Source organism: Leucoraja erinacea, chromosome 31 (assembly GCF_028641065.1).
Source record: "Leucoraja erinacea ecotype New England chromosome 31, Leri_hhj_1, whole genome shotgun sequence".
NCBI lineage: Eukaryota > Metazoa > Chordata > Chondrichthyes > Rajiformes > Rajidae > Leucoraja > Leucoraja erinaceus.
The window spans coordinates 20240585-20259244 of record NC_073407.1 but is presented as its reverse complement, the minus strand read 5'-3'; the positions used below and the strand labels follow the sequence as shown (position 1 = coordinate 20259244).

Here is an 18660-nt window from a genome sequence, read left to right as displayed (position 1 = left end):
CATGGTTAGGTTTGCAGATGACACAAATTGGAGATATCGTAGATAGTGAAGATGTTTGTCAAAAATTACAGTAAAATTTGGTCAGCTAGGTAAGGGGGCCAAGGAATGGCAAATGGTGTTCAATTCTGATATGTATGAAATATTACATTTTGGGAAGTTAAAGCAGGGTAGGACTTTCACAGTGACTGGTAAGTCCCTGGGGAATGTTGTAGAACAAGGACTAAGGAGCACAAGAACAGTTTCTTCAAAGTGGTGTCACAGGTGGACAAGGTGGTTCAAATAGAATTTGACTACACACTGGTCTTCATCAGTAAAGACATTCCGTATAGCAGTTGGGATGTTATACTGTATCTGTAAAGATGTAGGTGAGACCACACTTAGGAACACTGTGTACAGCTTGGTTACCTTGCTATGGGGAAAGACATAATTGCAAAGTTACTCTTTGCGATCTTTGGAAAGAATATTACTGGTACTTGAGGGACCTGAGTGAAAGGGAGAGTGTCAGGCTAGGACTTTATTCCTTGGAGAGTGTAGGAGACAAAGGGGTAACCTCGGACATGTATTAAAAACATGAGGGACGCGGATTAGGGGAATGCATGTCTTTTTCCCAGAGAAGTAGATTCAAAAACTAGTGAGCAAAGGTTTATGGTGAGAAGGAAAAGATTAAAAAAGACCCAAGGGGCAACATGAGGGCTCAAACAAGCTCCCAGAGAAAATGGTTGAAGCTGGTACAATAACAACATTTTTAATACATTTGGACAGGTGGTGGGGAAGGTTCAGATAGACATGGGTCCAAGCCAGGCAAATGAAACTTGCTTAAATGAGCAAATTGGTTGATGTGGGCCTAAGGCATGTTTCTTTGCTGTATTACGCTGACTTCATGTTGTGAGTACATTTATATATCCCTGCTGTTATTCACAAGAGTATGAACAAGTAAACGTAAGAAACTCTTCCTTTGAAAGCAAGGTCACTCACACGTAGATCTTGGAAAGAAAAGTGATGGACAAGAATTGAACACAACTCCCAGTGCTGTTGTGACAGAAGAACCATTTAAAAAAAATAGGATAGACATAAAATGCTCAGCGGGGCTGGCAGCATCTCTGTAGAAAACGTATGGGTGACGTTTTGTGTCCAGACCCTTCTTCTGACTCCAGAGATGCTGCATGTCCCAGTGAGTTACTCCAGCATCTTGTGTCTATCTTGGGTGTAAACCAGTATCTGCTGTTCCTTCCTACACATTTAAACAGGTGTTACCCAACCAGATGCCCAACCAGATGTAACTAAATTTAAAATAGCTCTTCTTCCCAATAACCCTTTCTGGCTTAAGCCCTCCCTTCACCACCTCCAGTTTAAATTCCATTTGGAATATTTTGGAGGACCAAGAACCAAGTGCCCCTCCCAGGGATGGGCATTGAAATATCATGTAATCTTAAAGAAAAATAGAGAACATGAGCCAAACTCCTGACCATATGTATCCTTCACTCACCATTATTGGTTGGCATCACATTGCTGTTTACATATGCATTTCGTTGTCTCTGTACTGTACAATGACAATTAAAATTGAATCTGAATCTGAATCTGACATAGTTTTATAGTACTTTAATAAGTTCATGTTAAGCGGAACCAACATCGTGACCGTTTGTTCCCAGCTAGTTGTAGGCCGGACGTAGTTAGGTGTGGGGACCAGATGCTGCCAATGGCGGCTGGCGTTGAGACGATGGAAGTGGAGTCGGAACCTGCGCTGAAGCCGACGCCCGAGCTGGGGGCTGCCGCCAAGTTTGCCGGCTTGCAGACTAAGGCGGTGAAAGTGCACTTTGACGCCGAGAAGCGACTGGTGTGCGCCGAGTACCCGGGGGTTGTCCGCGACCCGCTGAAGATGCTGGAGACGCTGGGCGGAGAGGAGGGGGTTTCCCGGGTGAGTCCGGGGCGCTCCGGCCTTCACCACTCGCCCCCAGGAATGGCCTTGACCTCTCCCTCCAACCGCGGGTTCTCCCCACATCAAGGAGACGCTGGAATCTTAAGTTAAACACGGAGATCTGGAGCAACTTAGTGGGTCAGGCAGCATCTCTGGAGAAATGGAATGGGTCGAGACCCTTAGTTTAGTTTATTATTATCACGTGTACTAAGGTACAGTGACAAGTGTTTTTGTTGTTGCGTGTCATCCAGTCAAAGAAAAGTATATACATGGTAACAATCAAGCCGTCCACTGTGTACAAATAAAGGGTTTCGGCACGAAACGTTGCCTATCTCCTTCGCTCCATAGATGCTGCTGCACCCGCTGAGTTTCTCCAGCTTTTTTGTGTACCTACAAATAAAGGATAACGGGTACAGCATTTAATGCAAGATAAAGTCCGATTAAAGATAGTTCAAAGGTCTCCAATGAGGTAGATGGGAGGTCAAGACTGTACTCTCGCTGGTGTGAGGAGCTGCCTGATTATAGCTGGGAATAAACTGTCCCTGAATCTGGACGTATGTGTTTTCAAACTTCTGTACTCTTGCCTGATGGGAGACGAGGGAGTCGGAGTCCAATGAGAGGCAGGTAGACAACCGTCTGGGAGGGGAGCTGTCAAGACTGTACTCTAGCTGGTGTGAGGAGCTGCCTGATTATAGCTGGGAATAAACTGTCCCTGAATCTGGACGTATGTGTTTTCAAACTTCTGTACTCTTGCCTGATGGGAGACGAGGGAGTGATCGGAGTGAGATTGGTCCTTGATTATGCTGGTGGCCTTGCAGAGGCAGTGTGAAGTGCAGTTGGAGTCCACAACCGTCTGCAATTTCTTGCGGTCTTAGATGGAGCTGTTCCCGAACCATGCTGTGATACGTCCTGATAAAATGCCTTCTGTGGCACATCTATAGAAGAGAAAATGCTTTCTACATTGCATCTGTAGAAAATAAAATGCTTTCCATAATCTCAAGAGGTGCTGCTTGACCCGCTGAGTTATTCCATCACTTTGTGTTCTACATAAGATTACAGCATCTGTAGTTCCTTGTGCTTCCATTTTACTGTTCCACTTCTAAATCTTCTAAAATTATGCCTACTGTGAAGAAGTTCTGCTCCACTCTCAGACTGGAAATCTGAAGAGGTATCCCGACCGAAAATATCCACCTGTCCACGTCCTCCATAGATGGTGTCTTACCCGCTGTTAGACTAGCATTTTGTGTTTTGCAGGTGAAACAAGGTGGCCTTCACTTGCTGTGCTGAAATTAGTGACAAGGTTACATGGCTTGCTGGTGGGGCTCTTCTCTTAGAGTTATGTTTGCCGTTCAAATCGCATCCATTGATTTGAGTGCAAAGATCTAGTCTTGACAGTACTGGGAGAGTTGCACATTGGAAATTGAATTCCAGATGGGGTTTTTTTAATTGCTGGCCCATCTGCCATCTCAAAGCTGCCCTAAATCATCCCACAGAACACAGGAGTGTATACATATTTGCTTAAGTTTGAGCAAATTAACATTGAGCAAAGCATCTGCTACACTAAATCTTGTCCTCTGATTGTTCAAATAATCGATCTGTTGAAGGGCCAACTGGTTGACTGAGGGCCAACTGGTGTTTATGATAATAATTCTTTAAAATCTGTTTATTTTGGAATAGATTTACGCTGATCCAAGCAGGAGACTTGAACTGCACTTCCGTCCAAAGGATCCTTACTGCCACCCTGTGTGTGGTAACCGGTTCCCCTCAACCAGCATGCTACTCCGGGTCAAGAGGAAAAAGAAGAAAATCAGAGCAGAGGCACCTCCAAAGGAAGGAGAATGTGAAGAAGAGATTAAATATGAAATGGAAATTCTTGGTGTTATCGGGACCACTTACAAATTTCAGGGTAACATATAGTTGGATTGTGTATAATTCAGCTGTTTGTCTTCAGAAGAAATGGGGAAATGAATTCAATTCAGCCAGTAATGTGCAGGAGGTTTGTTAGGGAATTGGAGAAGAGGAGGGAATGTGTTATGATCCATCCAGTTCTTTGCTGACCAAGGGATGTTTGCCGGTGGAGCAAAAGAGAGGGAAAAACCTTCATGGTACTTGGATGTGAACAGTTCTGTGGCACAATTTTGAAAAAAAAAAGCTTATTGACGGCCATTTTTTGTGCCTCAGCCAAGATATTTAAAAAAAAAAGACTCATTAGCAAACGATTATCACATTGTAGGTGCTTGTACAAATGGTCTCTAACATATGCTACCTTGCAAGTATAGCCACAAAAATTAATAATTAGTTGTAATAACGTTAGGATGTCCTGAGATTGTGAAAGGCACTACTTTATTTCATTCTATGCAGTGTTAGCAGGTGACAATTGTTTGTCTTTTTTTTTTTACCTTAATGGCATATTTCCCCATTGCTTTCATCTTGGGTCATCTCCTTAATATTTTACATGTGAATATGCAGGGAATGGGTGGATATGGAATATGTGAAGGCAGATAAGAGTTGGTTTTGGCATCATGTTCGGTACAACTATTGTGGGCTGAAGGACCTGTACTTGTGCTGTGCTGTTCACAGGTTCATTGTCTGGTGGGTCTCCTGATTGTGTTTTACAGGTATGTCTGATTTCCAGTTTCTTGCCTTGCACAATGCATCAGCAGGCTCACAAATGTCCATGTACGACAAAGTTATTCTCCGCAAGCCGGAACACAAGGAGTTCTTTGATCAGGAGCTGCCGCTGTATATCCCTCCTCCAATATTTTCCCGTGTGGATAACCCTGTGGATTACTTCTATCGCCCAGAGGTCCAGCACAGGTCAGTACAGTTGACCAATGTGACAGGGTGTTGGCAGCATTGAACAGAAATGTGGCTTTTGGTTCATTGGGTCTGTCAGTTTCAATGTTTCCATCTCCTTTTAACTAACCTTAGCTCCACAGTCTCCTAATTATTATTTCTTCTTCCTTACCTTCGCTTCCAATCCATGCACTAGCACGTTTTACTTTCTCGCCATTCTTTAGGAAAGATTTTTCTTGAATTTCCGAGTGCATTAATTATGATTGCCCTTTATGAATTAGTAGCACCTCGCCCCTTGGGTTCTCAACCTGCTTTACAACTGATCTGTCTGTAATCTCACTAAACATTCTCTTCGTGGAGATTTGCAGAATAGTGAAAGGCTTGGATAGAGTGGACGTGGAGAGAATGTTTCCACTAGTGGGAGAGTCTGGGTCATGGCCTTCGAACTAAAGGACGTTCTTTTAGGAAGGAGATGAGGAGGATTTTCTTTAGTCAGAGGGACCAAAGAGTCAAGGCCCTCTGAAATAAAGAAATCTTTCCTTCTTTGTACAAAGAGGCAACCTCTTACTGGAAACACAGACTTTTGATTCTAGATTCTCTAACAAGAAGCAGCATCCCTTCACATTCACCCTGACAAGACCTCTCAGTATATATCTTTCAATCAAAGACAACTATCACTCTTCAAAATGTGTAGGAAAGAACTCCAGATCAAAGATTGACACAAAATGCTGGAGTAACTCCGCAGGATTTCATATCTTTGGGTCAACGCCCTTCTGAGACCAGTCTGAAGGGTCTTAACCCAAAACGTCACCCATTCCTTCTCTCTAGAGATACCGCCTGTCCCGCTGAGTTACTCCAGAATTTTATGTCCATCTCACTATTCAAAGCTCTAAGAATGAAGCCTAGTTCTTTCAATTTATTTTCAATACCCCCTCCCCCCAATTCCTACTTAATTCCTATTTAATTGCAAGGTGTTTGTGATATCCCAAGGTTACAAAAAATATAACGATAATTAACGATAATACAAACTCTTTCATATTCTGTTAATAGATACTAATTATTTCACAAACTCTAAAATTACAAACTGATGTTGATTACAAAATTACTGTTACTTTTCCCAATGATTGGTCACAAATCCATTCTAATTGAATTTTTGATCTCTCATCCTACAAATGATTTCATTCTTGGATTTGTGGCAGAACAGTGGAAGATATATTGGGTGTGATTTTGAGATCAAACCCCATTGGCAATTATTTTGTCTGTTTCTCAGGGAAGGATATCAGCCTCCAAAACTGTCCAACGAGAATCTGATTGGTCTGGGACGAGCACGCCGTCCCCACAACGCCATATTTGTAAACTTTGACGATGCCGAGGTCCCATCCCAGCCACTTGAAGCTGCCGTTCAGAACTGGAGCAAATTTAACACTCAGGCAGCAGACCGGAAAGTTGAAGAAGAACTGAAAGGGGTGAGCAGTACTGGTGTCCATTTTTCAATTAAAGTGCTTGAACGTTGCTTATTTAGATCTATATTACCATATAACAATTACAGCACGGAAACAGGCCATCTCGGCCCTTCTAGTCCGTGCCGAACACTTACTCTCCCCTAGTCCTATCTACCTCCACTCAGACCATAACCCTCCATTCCTTTCCCGTCCATATACCTATCCAATTTATTTTTAAATGATAAAATCGAACCTGCCTCCACCACTTCCACTGGAAGCTCATTCCACACAGCTACCACTGTCTGAGTAAAGAAGTTCCCCCTCATGTTACCCCTAAACTTCTGTCCCTTAATTCTCAAATCATGTCCTCTTGTTTGAATCTTCCCTACTCTCAATGGAAAAAAGCTTATCCACGTCAACTCTGTCTATCCCTCAACATTTTAAAGACCTCTATCAAGTCCCCTTGAAGTCAACCTTTCAATAAACAGCAGATACATTCTTCGTGGTGGGGTGGTAAATATTCTTAGTGGTGGAATTATTACATTGCTGTTTGTAAGACAAATTGGCTGCAGCAATTTCCCATATTACAAGCTGTCCACACTTCAAAATGCTTTGTTGGTTGTAAAGTGATTTGAGACGTTGTGAGTTTGTGAAACACTGTCATCATTTTCAATTTTTTTTTGTAGTGCAATGCTACAGTATAAATAACAGAAACTGCCAGAAATATTCAACAGGTCAAGCTGTATCTGTGGAAAATTAATCAGAATTAATATTTCCGATTATTAGAAGAGTCTTAAACCTGAAACATAATTCTGTTTCCCTTTCCACATACGTTACTTAACCTTCTGAGGGCTTCTAGTACAGCTATTCTCTGTTTCAGTTTCCGGTATTTTTGATGGTGCTGCCCCGTGTTGATGTGCTGTTTCCATCAACAAACAAAGTATTACACGTACCTTGTTGTGAGTTGTGTGAGATGCAGCCTTGTACTTGTGAATGGTAGAACTTGGTATCTCATTGAGCAGATTTGTTATCTGTCTCCTCAGATCTTTGCTATCCGGCCCATTTGGTCCAGAAATGCAGTTAAGTCAAATATTAATGTGCATCCAGAGAAGCTGAAGCTGCTGCTGCCTTTTGTAGCCTACTACATGGTGAGTCACAGAGGGTGCTCGACAAAGAATCATACAGCACAACATTGGGCCCTTTCAGCCCACCTCATCCATGCCGACCGTTCATGATGTCCATCTATGCTAATCCCTTTTGTCTGCATTAGGCCACTATCCTTCTATGCCTTTCCACTCCGAGTTCATGCCTGCACCCCTTTTAAACATTGTAATTGTATCTGCCTCCACCACCACTTCTTGGCAGATGTTTCAGATATTCACTGCCTTCTATGTGAAAAGCCTACCCCTCAGATGTCCTTTGGGGTGGGAGATTGCAACCTTCATGTGGTCCACCCTGATTCGACTAATGCAATCAAACCGACGTGCACAAACAAATAGATCAAATAGAACAAGTTGTCCTCCAACTTTAGGCTGTGCACGCCAAACGCAAGAAGAAGAAGAAGATGTCCTTTAAAATTCTCCATTTTCACCTTAAACACATGTCCTCTAAATCTGAGCTTTCTCTCTCTACACTGGAAAAAAGCAACAGACTGTCTATGCCCTTCACATTCTTATAAACCTCTAAGGTCTACTCTCAACCTCCTACCTTACAATGTGAATAAAGCCAATCTATTCAATCTCTTGTAACTACAACTCACCATTCCAGGTAACGTCCTGGTGAATCACTTCTGCACACTTTCTATAGCTACAATATCCTCCTATCGTATGGTGACCAGAACTGTACACAGTGTACTTGGTTGACCAATACTTTGTACAACAGCAACATGTCCCCAGCCTATGAAGGCAAGCACACCAAATGCCTTTTTCATCACCCTATTCACTCGTATCACCATTTCATTTATGAACTTGCACTCCAGTCTCTGTACATCCATGCTCCTAAAGCCACTGCCGTTTACTCGGTATGTCCCACGAGAGATTTGACCTTCCAAAATGCATGACCTCATGCTTGTCCGCTCTTTTTCACAGCTTACAGGTCCCTGGCGAAGTCTCTGGGTGAGGTTCGGATATGACCCAAGGAAAGATTCCAAGGCAAAGATTTATCAGGTGTTGGATTTCAGACTTCGTTGCAGCACCAAACATGGTAACTGATGGAAGGAGAAATTGATTACACTCTGTGCTTAAAAACCAAAAAAAAATACATGTAAAACAAGGAAAGGAATATATGTATTTTCTACCTACATTTTCTCTTCTCTGTTCAGTTGATCTCCTAGTGTAGTATTGGGGGACCGCTACACTGTCAGCTGCCATCTTTTATATTAGATGCTAAGCTGAACTCCCATCTGGCCTTGCAGATGTGAGTGAACCTATGGCAACATCTTGAAGGAATACTGTGTCCAATTTGCGTGCAGCAGATTACCAAAATGACAATGTGATAAGAAGCAACAGATCTTTTGTTTCAGTGTTATATTGAGGAATAAAGATGGTCCTGGCTGCTTGGGAAATCTTTCATGTTCATAGAGTCAGATTTCAAAAAATTTAGGATGGAAAATATTCTTCCTTACATCTCCTATCTCTTGGAGTCTGAAGAAAGGTCCTGACCCAAAACGCTACCTATCCATGTTCTCCAGATATGCTACTCCAGCAGTTTTCTGTTAACCAGCATCTGCAGTTCCTTGTGTCTACACCTATCACTTGCCCTTTAACTTGTGCCTTCGTCATGGATTTCCCTGCTAAGTGAAAATACTTCTCCGTATTTATCCATCAGTATCTTCAATATTTTGTATATCTCAATCAGATAATTCCCTAGTTGTTGTCTCATCAAACAGAATTAACCCAGCCTGACCAGTCTCCTTGTAACTGCATTCATCCTTTCCAGGCAACGTCCTGGTGAAACAACTCATTCACCAGGATGCTTCCTGGAATGGATGAATGCAGTCACTGAACTGATGTTGTGGGATCTTCTCTATTAAGCTGGGAGGATAGCCAATTCCCTGATTTGACACCGTAGATGAAAGCTGTACCCCCTGTCAATGAGGCACTCTCTTGGTATTGCTGGTCCCTCAGTAATCCTCCTCTGCTGGTGCAGCATTCCTGGGAATGTTTTGTGTTCAACTCCCTGCACAGCATTATTGCTCAGGAAAGACATTACATACCTGAATGGTCCTGAATGGTATTGGTTTATTATTGTCTCGTGTACCGCGATACAAAGAAAATATTTTGTTTTTGCGTGCTACAGAGTTAGATCGGATACAATCCAGTCATACAAAAGGATGGCATCAGAGCAAAGGAAAACTGCAGAATATAGTTTTCAGCATTGTAGTGTTACAGTTACAGAGGAAAAAGTCCATTGTCCGCATTAAGGTGGGTTGGAAGATTTGTACTGCAATCCTATCTTATGGACGAACCATTCAGTAGTCTGATAACAGAGGGAAAGTATCTGTTCCTGAGTCTACTAAAACCTATAACCAGTAAATGGAAATGTCACTGTTAAATGTCAATGAGGGTACAGACATAATTGTATTTTACTTTACAGGTTATATGGCCTCTGACATGCCAGTGAAGGCAAAGCGCAGCACATTTAACTACAGCCTGCCCATTACCATCAGCAAGCCAGGTAAGATTCAGTAAGTGTATGTTTAATGTCGGACACTAACAAACCTTCTAATTCATCCTCCCCTGTACGAGTTATGATTTATGATGCCATGGGTATTTGAGATCAACTTGGGTATAAGATATAAAATTTGACCTCCCCTAGCCAGTACATAAATCCCAACCTTGACAATAGTTGGAACCTACAGGTACACAAAAATGCTGGAGAAACTCAGCGGGTGCAGCAACATCTATGGAGCGAAGGAAATAGGTAACGTTTCGGGCCGAAACCCTTCTTCAGACTGATCAGTCTGAAGAAGGGTTTCTTCAGTTCCTTCTTGAACACAATAGTTGGAACCTGTCAGGTTTGGGTCGGGTAACTTGGAAGCAAGTTTTAGGTTTAGGTTTTTTATTGTCATGTACAACGAAAGTGTAAATGAGAATTGAAGTGCAATGGAAAGCTATGTTTTCCATGCTATTCAAACAGATCAGACTTACAGTAGCATACATACATTCAAACAATTCAATCTTGAGTACAGTAGATAGTGCAAAGTGGAAGATACAGAGTGCAGAACATAGTTCTCAGCATTTCAATGCATCAGTTCCATATACTTTGGTACTGGATCCAATGTATGGTCAGTGTTGTGGAGTTCAGCTCTCACACTTTCTGATTTAAAAAAAAAACTCATTCAACTGTAGATTTATATCTATTTTGCTGCCTTCACTTAAAAAAACAAAATAAATCAATAGATATTTTTTAGATAATATATACATCTATATTTTGAATATGAGTTGTATGTTGATCTTTACCCAGCCTATAAGTTATTCATCTCCAGCACAAATTATTCAGTGAATAAACACCCACTTTACAGTTTTATATGAAACGTCATGTCAATGTCAATTCGACCCAACGTCAATACTACATTCTACAGCCATTATCATTTCTGACCGTATAGGTGATATTTTTATAACCTGATGCTTTCTGATTTATACATGTCCCAATTAGCAGAATGAGGATTTTTTTTCTGTTAAAACCTACTCTGTTTAAAGAATTTATCTGAAAAGAGAGAGAAGATGTTGACGTTTGTTTAAAACCTTCCCATCCCTCTCGTCTTCTTTGTTCTTACCTCCATTGGAAACCCCTTCAGTTGACCCAATCTGAACCTCTTATACATGCAGGACATTAATTACTCCAGCACGGGTAGCTGTGCCTTCAGCTGTCTGAGCATTACCTCTGGAATTATCTCTTGCATCTCTGCCTCTCTCGTCTTCCTCACAATGTTTCTTTAAGTCTGTGAAGTGCATGGGCCGGTTTTACTGCATTAAAGTCCCACATTCCAAAGATGTGCACGTTGGTCACCAATGAGCCATCTAAGTGCTGAATGAAATTGCTCAAAAATCTGACTAACTGAAGTTAATAGACATCAAATCAGCAACAAGAAACCCATTAAGCTATCAGGAATATCTTGCTCAATGCCTTAACAGCAACAGCATTGTCCTTGAAACCACTGCTAATACTAGTTGATCAACACTATTTGCCCAATGTAGGCTACTGAACTTGACAAGTGGATTATTAAATGACAGAGACTGTATTGCTTTTTAATTGTATGATTTTGATATTCCCTCTAACTCCTAGTCCCCCAGGTTGTGCGTATTCAGGATCTAACTAAAGCTCCAAAGATTCTCAGCTTCCCACATAGGAGAATGCTCACCCTGTCTGGATACAAACTCAAAGTAAGTATCCTCACACAATGGTGGTGTGAGAATTTTGCTCAATGTATTTAAAGATAAAACTATGTGTAGCGAAATATGGGGTCAGAGAGGGATAGTGGACTGACCAGAGAGAGTCGTGAGGAGGGACATGCATCTGCAACAGAGAATAAGGTGAAAGATTGGACACACGTGAATGAGTTAAAATTAATGTAATATACGAATAACCACTAGGCGGTGTTGTGATGAACATTTGTACACTGTTTTGTCCAAATGGGATAATTGATTAATTGGTTCTTTTCACACCCATGTTATTATAAAATTTGTTTTAGCCAGTCTTGACACTCTCTCTTCCCACCCAACTGTATCTCCCTGCAGATTTGAATGGACTGAGTGCCAGCAAAGGATTGGATTGGATCAGAATGCAATAGGTTCATTGTATAATGTTCATCGTCCTGATATCTACTTTTCTTATAATTCCAGGAGTCGGTGTACATCTTCCGAGAGGACACTTTGCCACCCTATCGCCAGATGTTTTATCAGCTGTGTGACTTGGATGTAGACAGGTGCTGTTCATTGGACTAGAATAGGAAGGGGTTTCAGTGGGAGAGTGAATGGGACGTGCAAGTACCGGGGGAATTGGTTTTAAATTTCTCACTATTGAACTGAGTTGTATTGGGGATAAATATTGGCCAGGACATCAGCAAGGAACGTCCCGGTTGTTCTTCAAAACAGTGCCATCAGATCTTGTACACAGACCTGGAAAGACTGATGGGACCTTGGTTTAAGTTTACGTCAGTTTAGTTTAGAGGTACAGCTCAGAAACAGGCCCTTCGGCCCACTGAGTCCGTGCTAAACAACGATCGCCGTACACTAACACGGCCCTACACAATAGGAACATTTTACTGAATCCAATTAACCTACAAACGTGCACATCTTTGGAATGTGGGAGGAAACCGGAGGAAACCCATGCCGTCATGGGGAAGACGCACAAACTCCATACAGATAACACCATAGTAAGATCCATAGTCGAGATCGAACTTGGGTCATTGGTGCTGTGAGGCAGCAACTCTACCAATGGCCACTGTGCCACCAGTCAGACCTACACTAAGCCAATGTGTCCGGAGTGGGACTTTAATCTTCAACCTTCTGACTCAGGATTCAAGTTTGTCACGATCAGGACATTGTGACCTAGACTATTGTGTATTTTCTGTAACCTTAAGTAGAATTCTATCAGTAGAAATGCAGGTTTAGATTTGTGTACCCGCTTACCTAGCTTTCAGAGTGTTTCAAGTGTTGAATGATGGCCATCTCCTCTCTGAAACTGGTTCCCTTCTGTTACTTCAGTTTAAAAAAGATCATCCATCGCAATAATGGCAACGAGACCACATGTGACGAGAGGGATGGCTGGTGTTTGCCAAAAACCAGTGATGACCTCCGGGATCGGATGTCCAACATGATTAAAGAGGTCTGTCGCAAAAATCGAGCAGGTGAGGCCGGTAACGACACTGAAAAGAAGAATCAAAATCTTTTTCTTCGGGTCGACGTGACTTTGTTTCTCTCCCTGCTTCAACCACTGACTATCCTTTTTCAGCTACGAGCAAAGCGCTGGAGGAACTCAGTAGGTCAAGCAGCATCTGTGGAAAGAATAGATGGACGACGTTTCAGGTCGTGACCTTTCTTAAGACTGAGCCATGACCTAAAACATCGCCTGTCCATTGCCTTCACAGATGCTGACCGACCCACTAAGTTCCTCCAGCACTTTGTTTTATTTTGTTCAAGGTTCCAGCAAACGCAGTTCCCCCGTGACTCCTTTTTCTCCTCTGCTGTAACTTCAGTTAAATTTATTCATGCTAATTAAATTATTTAATTACTGCGGCGACATTCACCCAGTAACTATCTCCCCTAGACTACGGAGCCCAGTATTCCTGTGTCCGTCTTCATGCCGAGATCCAGTCGTGTTCACATTCGCTGCTTGTTCTCCAATGTATTTTATTTTAGAAGTTTGCGAACAAAATAATAATAATAAATTTTATTTTTGGGCGCCTTTCAGGAATCTCAAGGACACCTTACAGAGATTAACAGGAATAAAAAACATATAATCAGAATAAAATAAATAATAAAGACATCACAGAAACACAAATTAAAAACAGAATTCAGTCCAAAAACAAAAAATCAAAAACACAATGTGAAAAAGAGAGCAGCGGTAGCTAAAGCCCGCCAGCGTCCACTCTCCCTTCCGACAGCCGAACATGAGAACCTTGACCTGTGACTAGCATTTATTTGATGACTATTGTGCTGAATTGCACTCTGCTGCAACTGAACACAGTATCTGTGTGTAATATGTGTGAATTAAGCAAATGCATAGTATTTATGAAGGAACTGCAGATGCTGGAAAATCGAAGGTATACAAAAATGCTGGAGAAACTCAGCGGGTGCAGCAGCATCTGTGGAGCGAAGGAAATAGGCAACGTTTCGGGCCGAAACGTTGCCTATTTCCTGAAATGGTTCCTATTCGGCTCGAAATGTTGCCTATTTCCTTCGCTCCATAGATGCTGCTGCACCCGCTGAGTTTCTCCAGCATTTTTGTGTACCTCTACATAGTAGATATATTGCTGAAACCTCCACCATAAGACAATTTTATTATAGAAAAAATATATATCATACACAGAGATGTTCTGTAGCTTTGATGTAAAATTTTATAATAAAGACGCACCGTACAGTTTGGCTCAACACGTCAAAGCTGACCAAGATGCCCCATCTAAGCTAGTCTTTTTGCCTGTATTTGGCCTGTACACTATAAGGTGTTACAGTGCACTTCTGCCTATCTTAAAAGGAGGAAAAGCTGCGTACATGGTATTTTGAAGAGCCATTGGTTAACATTCTCAATTTGGGGATATAAAATTGTATCTTGCAAGTATCTCTCCAATATTTAAGCCCAAATATCTTGGGCTGGCTGGCACTTCTGCAGGAGTGCAGCCTGTGCCAATGACTCTTCAGCCCACCACCCTCTTCAAACTCTGGCATTGTGCCACTCTTTGCCTCCCCATTGTTCATCCTTTCATGCTCGCCCCAAGTCTCACCAAGCCACTTGTTTCTGCAACTCATTAGACTCATTCACTTGCAGCGATGCCGTCATTCATTTATCTGTATAACATGGCAATCTTGGAATTCTGGGACATCCATCCTAGTCTCAGACTAACTGAAACATAAAGAATGATTGTCACTAACTTTGGGGGATTTTTCATATCTGAAGCTCAAGCACCTTTGGGGAATTTTGCAGCTGCCTGAACATTCTCTGTCTACAGGTGTATTGGAGATTTGACTTGGGTAACATCTCCTCTTCACTAACATTGTTCAGCATTTGGAAGTTACACTGTTCACCATCAGGAGTTGCCGTCTGGTGTTAACGTATGGGCAGCTGGGAAGTCCAGATTGGGAACTGCTCTCCCGAGCATTGTGAAGCTGATATTGGTTTTATATGTAATTGTTTTTCTTTTCCTTTTCCCTCGTGCTCAGCTTCGACTTGTCTGAGAAAGAAACCGTCAGTCACTCAGGAGAGAGAAGAGCATGAATCTGCAGAGGAGGAGGAGGAAGATGAGGAAGAAGAATACGCACCGTCGGAGGGAAGCGAAAATGAAATGGAGACCGAGATTCTCGATTACATTTGACTGTATCGGATGTGAGCTGGACTTGGTTACATGAGGCGAGAGACAAACACAGATTGTTGCATTGAAAGTACACTGACATGAGATGGTCACTATGCAGGGAGTGTCTGTAATAATATGCAGCACGGCCTCGTGTTCATGTAGCTGGCTACATTGGACCAGCATCTCTGACAGAAACTGCTGTTGCAGTTGGGAATTGGCAATTGATCAGTTGCTTCTGGTTTTGTTTATTGGAATGTGACCAAGCCGCGCATACGGTGATCACTAACGAAGCGTTATGGAACCGGACTGCTGGTGTACAGCATCTTCTGTCTCTCTGTTATATGAACAGGGAGGCTATTGGATTGTGTGGAGGCTCAGTAACTCATTTACTTATTAGTGGGTCATGGGTTGTTAGTTGAGGTTCATCGCCATGTCGATGTGAAAATGCGTGGTTGAGTGGTGGTCTGCAGGCTGGTGTTCTCTGTGACTCCTTACCTTCCATGCCTTCTCCTGCACTGAGTATCCATTCCCAATTAGGCCTTTAATAGGAGGCTCATCCACCAAGACCAGCTTCCTGTTGCTGGCCACGTTGTAGGCACCAGAACCACTTCCAGACATTCTCATTACTGGTACCAACGTTCAATTGCAAGACTTTTATTGTTAGGTAGTTTAGTGTTTTTTATTTGTAAACCAATGAATGGGTAGTTGTGCTTCCGGTTCTCCAAGGTGGTGATTTTCCATTTGGGATGAAATGAAATCCAGAAAGGACAGAGAATTCCTTCAACAGAGCAGTGGGTCCACCATCAGACTATGGCAGAGGTGAGGGAAAGTATGGTGTTCACCGTTGTGTATGAATTCAATTAAATTGAATACATTTTATTACCCGAGTATGTATACATACAAATAATTTCTTGGTAATTTGCTCGCAAGGATAACAACACAATATACAGTAGACCATTAAATATAAAACGTTATAATTTAAACATGTGAAGAATAAAATAATATACCAGAGCAAAAGGAGGGTACAGACATTTGGCTGTTGACTAGAGCTACTGCTCATGGAAAAAAGCTGTTTATGTCTGGCTGTGGCGGCTTTGACAGTCCGGAGTCGCCTTCCAGAGGGAAGTGATTCAGCGAGTTTGTGGCCAGGGTGTGAGGGGTCAGACATTATCTTACCCGCTCGCTTCCTGGCCCTTGCAGTGTACAGTTCGTCAATGGGGGAAGGTTGCAGCCAACAACCTTCTCGGCTGATCAAACAATGCGCTGCAGCCTCCGGATGCCATGCTTGGTGGCTGAGCCAAATCAGACCATGATGGAGAAGATGAGGACAGACTCTATGATAGCAGTATAAAACTGGACCATCATTGCCTGTGGCAGATTATTTTCTCAGCTGCCGCAGGAAGTACATCCTCTGTTGGGCCTTTTTGTCCGTGGAGTCGATGGCGGCCTCCCATTTTATGTCACTGGAGATGATGGGTCCAAGGAAACATGACTCCACAGATGTGACTGTGTTGTTGTTGATGGTGAGTGGGGGGAGGGGAGGGGGAGCTCTCCTAAAGGCTACAATCAATTCCACTGTCTTAACGTTGAGCTCCAGGTTGTTGTAGTGGCACCAGGAGGCCAGTTGTGTCACTTCCTGTCTGAAGGCAGATCCCTCCCCATCCTGGATCAATCCCGGGTTATGTCGTCTGCAAACTTGAGAAGCTTGGCGGAGGAGCCTGTGGGTGCAGTCATTGGTGTAGAGAGAGTAGAGGAGAAGGGAGAGTATGCAGCCTTGCAGTGCCTCTATGCAGAGGGTCAGTGGATCTGAGATGTACTTTCCCAGCCTCACATGCTGCTTCCTGTCTGTCAAGATGTTGGTGATCCATTGACATAGGGGTTCAGGCACAGTCAACTGGGAGAGTTCGGAGTGTAGTAGATCTGGCACAATGGTGTTGAACGCAGAGCTAAAATCACAAATAAAATCCTTGCCTAGGTCCCCTGGCGGTCTAGATGCTGGAGGATGAAGTGCAGGCTGAGGTGAACTGATCTATTGGCCCGGAATGCAAACTGCAGGGGTTTGTGATACTTTTCAGCTGGGCTAGCACATCTTTCAAGGGTTTTCATGATTACAGAGGTCAGTGCGACAGGCCTGTAGTCATTAAGTCCAGTAATCCTTGGCATTTTGGGTACAGGAACAATAGTGGAGACTTTGAAGCAGGCAGGGTCAGTGCAGGTTTGCAGGGACTGATTGAAAATGTCTGTGCTCGGCACAGAGCTTGAGGGTAGAGGGGAAAACATTGTCCGATTCTGGACAGTGTGTGGGTGGGGTGGTGGGGGGGATTAGAACAACCAACAGACATTAGAGGTGGAAGGGAAGTGGAGGTTCCACAATCAGACTGCTTCAGCGGTCTCAGCATTTAGTTTTATTTCAGGTTTTCAGCGCCTGTAGATTTTTGCTTTCCAACTTCAGTTGTGCCTGGATTGTTCTCTGAAGACCAGGATTCTTCCCACTTCCCAGCAGTTAATACTGCAGACAAATGGGAACGCCCCTGAAATGTATGTACTTTGAACAAACCTGCACTCTACACAAAACAGCCCGTGAATCTAGTTTCACTCAGCTTGTACGTAAATTCCTTGGCTGTGGTTTGGGAGAGAACCATATAACCATATAACAATTACAGCACGGAAACAGGCCATCTCGGCCCTACAAGTCCATGCCGAACAATTATTTTCCCTTAGTCCCACCTGCCTGCACTCATACCATAACCCTTCATTCCCTTCTCATCCATATGCCTATCCAATTTATTTTTAAATGATACCAACAAACCTGCCTCCACCACTTCCACTGGAAGCTCATTCCACACCGCTACCATTCTCTGAGTAAAGAAGTTCCCCCTCATGTTACCCCTAAACTTCTGTCCCTTAATTCTGAAGTCATGTCCTCTTGTTTGAATCTTCCCTATTCTCAAAGGGAAAAGCTTGTCCACATCAACTCTGTCTATCCCTCTCATCATTTTAAAGACCTCTATCAAGTCCCCCCTTAACCTTCTGCGCTCCAGAGAATAAAGACCTAACTTATTCAACCTATCTCTGTAACTTAGTTGTTGAAACCCAGGCAACATTCTAGTAAATCTCCTCTGTACTCTCTCTATTTTGTTGACATCCTTCCTATAATTGGCCGACCAAAATTGTACACCATACTCCAGATTTGGTCTCACCAATGCCTTGTACAATTTTAACATTACATCCCAGCTTCTATACTCATGTGTTCATACATTTGCAAGTGAATAGTTAGAGATGACATGATCCTCACTCACATTACCAAACACATCTTTAATCACTCCCCACCCTTGGTATTCCCATGTGGATTTCTTGGTAGTGTGGTGCGGAGGTTGTTAGTATTAGGAAAGGATTGTGTGTGGCCTGAATGGACACAGACCACACTCATGGGTGACTACAGCTTCAGAAGGGCTGTTTTCTGCATTTGGTGAATGATGTACAGTTAACTTTGATAT

The 18660-nt window shown here is 42.7% G+C and overlaps 1 protein-coding gene across 1 annotated transcript; it reads left to right on the top strand.

Moving 5' to 3' along the window:
• The first annotated feature begins 1648 nt into the window (after positions 1-1648).
• gtf3c5 (general transcription factor IIIC, polypeptide 5) lies at positions 1649-17391 on the top strand. Its single transcript, XM_055660241.1, has 11 exons — positions 1649-1915; positions 3593-3821; positions 4534-4732; positions 5982-6177; positions 7197-7301; positions 8241-8355; positions 9748-9828; positions 11440-11537; positions 11997-12079; positions 12861-13003; positions 15033-17391. Exons 1-11 carry the CDS (start codon positions 1688-1690, stop codon positions 15182-15184), a joined length of 1629 nt encoding a protein of 542 aa, XP_055516216.1. The 5' UTR covers positions 1649-1687; the 3' UTR covers positions 15185-17391.
• Positions 17392-18660: the final 1269 nt, after the last annotated feature.